General features: G+C 40.4%; 1 protein-coding gene across 1 annotated transcript; it reads right to left on the bottom strand.

Moving 5' to 3' along the window:
* Positions 1 to 6,389: 6,389 nt before the first annotated feature.
* On the bottom strand, positions 6,390 to 7,194 carry LOC104461863 (nuclear cap-binding protein subunit 2-like; the record flags this gene model as incomplete). Its single annotated transcript, XM_010073595.1, has 2 exons — positions 6,390 to 6,445; positions 7,049 to 7,194. Coding segments are annotated over 2 exons (202 nt in total), but the record flags the coding sequence as incomplete, so codon positions are not given.
* Positions 7,195 to 7,931: the final 737 nt, after the last annotated feature.

Here is a 7,931-nt window from a genome sequence, read left to right as displayed (position 1 = left end):
GTCCTCTGTCCCTCTGGAAATCCAGGTGAAGGTGCTCCTGGGAAGGAAATGAGAGAGGAAAGTTTTAAACACAGTCTTTACTCAGCCGTTCCCTTGCTGTAAAATGGTACAGCAGTAACGTCAGACTAGTGGAAGACTTCAGCAAAGATGCCTGCAACAGCTTTGGAAGGTATCGATATGAGGCAAATAACATCAGTCCTGCATGGAGGGGATTCATTCCTCTAGATCCCTGCTTTGTTCTTACATATGATTATTTCATAAAAATGCTTTAAAAGATCTGACCTATATCCTGCAATACTGCTCATCTTTTCAAACCATGTCTGAGAAGTGTTCTTGCGTCTCTTCCTTACACTCACATGTTACTGTGCCATGAAATACACCAGCACAAGTAGGAGAGACAGACTTGTCAGAGCTAGGACTGAGGAGACCGAGAGGCTCAACTCCTCATCCACCACAGGCTTCTCACACACAGCATAAGCCCTCTTATTGCCTCAGATCAAAACTTTGTAAGGGGAAAAAAAAGGCACTTTCCCACAGAGATACTCTGAAGCAATCAAGTCTGCAAAGTGCCTGAAGAACTACTGTAACTCCACAGAAACAAATCAGACATTTAAGACTCTGCCTGCTGCCTTGCCATGCTGCACACACGTACTTTGTGTGGAACACAGAACTGTGCTTCATAACCTGCCAGAGACCAAAAACCAGATTTTTGGCACAAGGGGATTTGCTGGCAAAGTGACACAAAATACAATTAATGGGAGGTTGTGAAGCATGGATTGGGCATCTGAGAGTCAAACTCTCCTTCAGTATCACAGATGTGCTTTGGGAAAATCTGAAGAGGTTGCTGGGGCAGGAAAAGAAGTCATCACAGACAGTGCAATGCCCACTGTAAAATACTACTAAGCTGTTGCTAAATGGAGAAACAGTGATGGGCTACAAACCCTCAAATCCTGATCTCTAGTTGCTTTCACTCTGAAAAATGGTCTACAGATGAAAATTAGGTTTTTGTCCATTTTTACAACACAAAGCAAAGCAAAATCTTGAGCCAGTACCACATGCAGCACACTGCACAGAACAGAACACAAAAGCATGCTGATTCTGTAGTCACTAGAGGGAGCCATCTGGCACCTGTGCTGCTCCTCAAGCCTTTGAAACTCCGATTTCATGGCTCTGCTAAAGGGAAAGATTAGTTGTGTCAGATCTAAAGATACTAACCAGTAACTGTTGCAAAGAAGAGCTTGGTTACCTATTTACCTGTTCTTTTGTTGGTTTGTTTTTTTTTGTTTTGTTTTTTTTTTCCTGTAAGGAACAGTAACAGACGCTCAAATAACTGTCACATAGAACCTTAATGACCTTGGAGAACATTACCTCACTGAAGTGAATAAAGTACATCTTTGTCTTCGAAAGCAGGTTGGGAAGCAGAGTGGCAGGAAGGTAACCTTCATAAACTGTGGAACCCTGACACAGGAGTGGATCTCTCCTGCTTTCAGAAAGCAGTTTCTGAAGGTCAGCAAACTTTCTTCTTCATGCAACCATCTTCAACTGACAGGGGCATAATATACGCTTTCTGCCTTTGTGATACAGACATTGGCTGAAGTTATACAGTCTTAACGTACAAATACGATAGTTTTCAGGATTCTCCAGACCTAGATCATCTGCCCAGAAATTAGAATGGAACATAGAGGACTCTGCTCAATCCTGCTGCACAATGTGCTATAGAAAATAAAATGTAACTGTGAAGCACTAAGTAGGACCTGCAGAAGACTTCTCTGGGCCAAGCTTAGTGCAAATTACATATGTAGGTATAAAGAAAGGCTTTCGTGATCTATTTTTCTCTCAAATTCTGTTTTACAGTACTGATCATGACTAGTTATGTCTATGACGGGACACTATACCGGGAACTTCAGATGCCTGAAGTGCACAGTCATGCCTTGGTGTGTACACATCCCTCACGGGCTGTGCAAGGCTTTGGAATAGACAAGATCATGACCAATTCACTTAAACTTTTACGGTGTCTCCTTGTGCAGTGCTGACGGCTGTGTTTGGAGGTGGAAGAAAGAAGTAAGCTCTCAATTTCCACAGTTCAATCAGTTTAAGGTCTGAAAAGTGGCCTTGAAGGAGCTTTATGCTAGAAGCCTTTTATCTCAGCACACAAATCATAAATTAATTCTTAAAAATTGAGTAGATGACCTCCAAAAAGAAACTGTCCCTTTCCTTTACTATGGCTTCTCACCCCGTCTGGACAGAGCATGTGTTTTCCAGAAAGGAGCAAGGCCTGTTTTCAGTTTGCACCATTACTGAAACCTTGGGATACACAGTCAACCTTGAGCAACCTTCCTCTGTCTACATGGGACAGAAAGAGAGACGAGGCAGCAATGGAGATAACACCTGCCACTCACAACCTGGGACTCAACGCTGGTCTTAGCCAAAGGCAGGGAGGCCTCCTCCCCCAAGCCATGAGAAACACTTACACCATCTAGGTATCCCAAAAGGGAGAGCAGAGGAGTTGTGTGCGTTACTACAGAGCAGCTCCGAGTATATCCAATCCCCTCTGCAAAAGCTTATTTAGATAGGAAGAGGCAGCAGACACATGAAAGCAGACAATTAATAAATTAGGCCATTACTATCATTACATGAGAGATCTTTTGAAGGCCAGGATGCTTCTCTGCAGTCTTCACCAATTTTTTGGCATGTCAACTGTAATCATATCAGACCCTACACTTACCTGAAAGCACAAAATATACTCAGCCAGGAGCAGAAATCCCAGTGACTGCAAAGAAAAATGCCCACTCTAATTCTTCGTTTATATGCTGTAGCATAAAGTACAATTCGTGCTTTAGAAACTCAAACGGACAACAGTTGATTAGATGTTAAATCCCTGTGGACTGCTTTCCTTTGACTAGTATTGTGGTTGACTGGATAGATGAAAGCCTTTGTACAAACCATGTCAATTTCAGTAGAGTTCTTCACCAATTTTTACCTTCACAAGACGCCTAATCTGACGAGATATGGAAGATGAGGTGTGATATTGGCTTAAATTCTTTAATCATTTTGTCTTTCAGAATCATCTGCGTAGAAAGAACCATTACATTAACACCAGTGGTGGTTGCACCGGCACCAACCCGAGCAGGAACTTTGCTGCTGCACAGAGTAATAAATAACCTGACCAATATAAAGACCACCTTGAAACTAGCCTGCAGGGGTACACTGGTAACAAGGATTATTTTGTGAGTCATTGAAAATTAAGGTCTTTAATGCTCCAATTTACACTCTACTGATTTTACACTGTAATACAAAGACCCAAATGCTGTGAATACAAATCTTATTTGCAGCTATTGGTGCCAAAGACAGGCACGTAAATCAGCCCACCGTGAGCCTGCATGAGGGTCTTAGGGAGAGACTGAAGCTCCCACAGCCTTAATTTGTAACAGCCTCTCTTCCATTAAGGCATATCTAAGCTTCCACTCATATTCTTAGCTGCTGTATTTCTTTATGGATACAAATCCGTAAAAGTGCCTAATTATGACAAACAAGTATTTAGGAAAGCTAACATAGAGCTTAACTTTCATGAAAGTGTATATAGCCATAACGAACCAGCATGTCAAAACAATTTCAGGAGAACCTATACTTCCAAGGTAAATGAAATCACAATGAACTGGCATGTAAGAACGATAAAGAAGCCCCACAGTGCACCTTTAAAGACTTATTTCAGTTACTTTGGTTAAACACTAGCTTCAGCAGAGTTAGGGAAGGCAAAAACCAAACCACGAACCTATACTTCCAAGGTAAATGAAATCACAATGAACTGGCATGTAAGAACGGTAAAGAAGCCCCACAGTGCACCTTTAAAGACTTATTTCAGTTACTTTGGTTAAACACTAGCTTCAGCAGAGCCATGCCCGATTTCATTTAGGGAAGGCGAAAATCAAACCACGTTCAAGCAATTTCTTCTATATGAATTTTTGAGTTACTAAGACTTTACATGATATATCATCTGCTTTTAAATTCCATTTTGACTGAAAACTCTCTCAAAACAGAAAAATCTCACTGTAAAACAAAATCTTTCCATAGGCACTGCACATTTGTGGCAAAAGACAGTGATGTGTGTGGCTGGTTTTGAAGAAAAAACTTATTTTCACCTCCATTTCATTTGAGAATGACTGTCTTGCAGCACTTACAATAAAAAATAATTTTAAATCTCATTTTTATAAGGAAGCGCACCTTGAAAACTACTTGTTACATACCAAGGACTTTCATATCTACTTCAATATCTGTAAATATTTTAATTTCTGTTCTGCATTCTAAAAAGTACCAGAACAAGGAGCATTAACCAAACATCTTTCAGCACCCAGTTAAGAACTGAACAAGACTGAAAATCCAGTCAAAAGAGAAGGAATATTCACTCTCTCCATCTTAAAAGACACTAGAATAAAGGATGTGGACAAGAGTCTGAATGTAGCTCTTTCCTCTCACCGATTCTGCTAAAAAAAAAAAAAAACAACAACAGTACATTTTAATGTTGCAGCTTTATTTGAAAATTACTTAGGAGTTTTGATAACACAAATTTTTACACAAAATTGATACAATGAAAAATAAACTTCAGAGGTTTCCTAGAGCAAATTACAGGCTGTAAACTCACAATCAAATGTACTATATAGAAAAAGGTAACTTTGCTCAAAGTCTTGTTTGCAGACCAGCACCAAGTGATCCTGAAAAATCTAGTTTTACTCTATGTGTCAAAAAACCAAAGCCCACCCAAACCTTCTCTTCCTAAGTAAGCAAAGTCTCATTGCAGTTGTTCTACCTTACTGCATTTCCATTTTACAGTAACAGTTGTGACAAACTGCACAGAAGCACACCAAGATTTCCAACAACACCTTGAGTGAGTAAAGATCAACTCTGACACACCCGGTATTTTAAAGGCTTTTAAGAAGTTATGGACAACAAAGTAGTTAGGCAAAACTTTACGAATTGCCATTTACAAAGAGCTCCAAAGTCCACTGAAAACAAAACAAAACAAAACCAAGTCCTGCAACAAACTATTTCATTTCATCAGGTCAGTTTCACAGATCTTGGGATCACTAATTATTTTTATTCCTATGTCTGCAGTACACCAAAATCCCATCATATAAACTAGCAGCATTAATAAGATCCCAAGGTGGCTGGGGGAGAGAATCTATACAGTCCATTTTTTTACCATTCTTACCACATGCACAGCAGAAAGTAAGGCTTCTCCCAAAACTCTTCTCTTTTTTTTTTTATTTTTACCTTTGTCTGATATTAGATTTCTCAAATAGAAAACCTATTTTGAGAAAAAAATTTTCATTATGCACACAGTTCCTCAAACGTCCCATTTTGGGGGGTAACTGTACAACTTGCCTTCATGCCACCCTTGCAGGCACAGGAAAGATACTGTTCCTCAAACATTAAGGCTGTAGAAAGCTACCAAACAGGAGTAAAATACTACTGCTCCAACGTGAAAATAACCACAATTCTTACACTTGCTGTTCTCTGTATCCTACAAAGCAGAACGGTTCTGAATCATGCAATGTCAGATACTGTTCCTCAAACATTAAGGCTGTAGAAAGCTACCAAACAGGAGTAAAATACTACTGCTCCAACTGTGAAAATAACCGCAATTCTTACACTTGCTGTTCTCCTACAGCAAAGCAGAACGGTTCTGAATCACGCAATGTCACACAATCACATTATATTTTGTAGAAGATTGCAAGGGTCTGTTTTCAGCTCTCTGCTAGGCTTGCTTCTCACTTTATGATTCCTGGGCTCATCAATCTGACTTGTTGTATTATGACTGTTCATGTAGTTGCGCTAGGAACAGCATCACTGTAAGAGGACGCCAATCCAGTAACCCCAGAAAATTCGCAACATTTAAATCTTCCCTAGAAATTGGAAGATTTCCCTAGAAATTCCACTTCCTTTTCAGGCTCGTTACCTTTTTCTTTCATCACTGAAACATACACTAATCCTCCTTTACTGCTGGTCCCCGCCCTGCGATACTAATGTAAACAAAAGCCTGTGATAGAATAATCAAGTTTTGCCAGTGAAAAAAAAGCACCATACCACTAAACTTTTTTTTTTTCCTTTTAGTACAGCTACAGCAGCATTTAGAGACCAAAGTCTCACGTGCATTCTCACTTAAAACCTTGCTCCCAGGTCCTCTGTATTAATGCACTCCACAATGCTTTGGATCTTGGTGTTAAAACACGAGAGATACTGAACCTACTATGTGATCACAGAACACAGATAGTTTCTGTGAATTTCTAGCTACATAAATTTGTGTGCAACAGGCCTACTTTGTGCCTCATGACATTTACAATGCAGATTTAGTTCTCCTGCGAGGCTGAGTCGTCATTCACTATTCACTGGCATTAAACAGTTTTGCCATAGCCATCTCTTCCAGCATCATAGTCTTGCCGACATTCATCTCAGACCTTGTGAAGAAGGAAAAAATGGAAGCCCAGTAAAGACAATGAAAAACAATTTCTGAAAAACTATTACACCATCAGAACATAGTCAAACTGAGACCACAACATGTAAATGGCCACAAGGAGCTGACTGACAAAGCACAAGGCAAAGCGCATCATGCAGAGGCCTAAAATACAGCACAAACTTCCATTTTAATAATGCCCAGGGGCACTCTATAATCAAGACAGCCAAGGTGAGGATGGCTAGCCTCATGCTTCAGCAGTAAAAGCATCGGATACCTGCTCAACTTCAGGTAAGCTAAGTGCTGTCTTTTGTGTTCTTGACAGCCTTACATTTTCTGGTCTTATTTATAAGCATTATCTGCCCAAGCAGCTAAGAAGTTTCTGAAAGTACTTTCAGTGAAATACATGAAAAAGTTACTTACTCTTTGTGGCTAGCTTAATCATTCATAAGATGTCTTACAGACTAACATATAGAGCTATCTTAAACAATAATTCTTAAGTTGCTACTTCGAAAGTAGTTCTGAGTGTGTTAATTTTTTGAACAAAAGTCACCAGTCCCTTCAAAACTAGGCTGTACAACCAAAACTAGGCTGTACAACCACCTGCCTGGCCCCCTGATCTTCCACGACCATACTGTCCACCCTCCTTAAATCCTGCATCCCAGTCTGTCCTTATGATCCTATCATCAAGCCTGGTTCCATTGACGTATCGCATTACATTTTCAGCATCTCCTCTTGCATAATACCTTAGGAATAAGTTAATGAAAAAAGAGGACTTCTATTTTCACCACATGTAAATAAGAACAATATCAAATGGGCTACAAAACCAAGCATAAGAGGACTTCTATTTTCACCACATGTAAAGAAGAACAATATCAAATAGGCTACAAAACCAAGCACTCACTTGAACCAGGTTTCTGCTCAGTTACTTCTAAAAGCAACTGCTTTTATGAAGCTATGCGGGCTGAGAAAACTACTAGTGCAACAGAGCAACATGCAAGAGTTCAAGCATATTAAAAATGTGCGTACTGGATGAGTCCTTTAATCACACTCACCCTTAAAAGCACAAAGCTCTATTACTAAAGAAAGAATGAGAAACCCCATGCATGCTTCATTCATGCTGCAAACTTTCACCCTTTTGGCGAGTTCGCTGGAACCAGTAACAGAATGATCTTCAAAGAGACTTGCACGTAATGAAGTCAACACATCACAGGGATGCAAGATATTAACAGAAACCTTATGCACAGGCTTGCAAGAAAAGAAACCCCTCTTTACTGGGGCACTGAGAATAGAGTTTTACTGCAGAGACCAACCGCCTAACAAGTGTCTGGCTTACAGCTGATACTTTAAGTGTGAAAGCAACCTGGTAACCCGACTAGGCACACAGTGTGCGCCTGCCCCCTCTCGCCCAGGACTGCCGCAGACACGTTGGCAACCGAATAACGTGATCCCGGGACCCAGCGCCCGCACTGCAGTTCACCCC

The sequence above is a fragment of the Pterocles gutturalis genome, unplaced genomic scaffold (genome assembly GCF_000699245.1).
Source record: "Pterocles gutturalis isolate BGI_N339 unplaced genomic scaffold, ASM69924v1 scaffold24852, whole genome shotgun sequence".
In the NCBI taxonomy this organism is placed as follows: Eukaryota; Metazoa; Chordata; class Aves; order Pterocliformes; family Pteroclidae; genus Pterocles; species Pterocles gutturalis.
The sequence above is the reverse complement of the archived record's forward strand: the minus strand, read 5'-3'. Positions and strand labels throughout refer to the sequence as shown.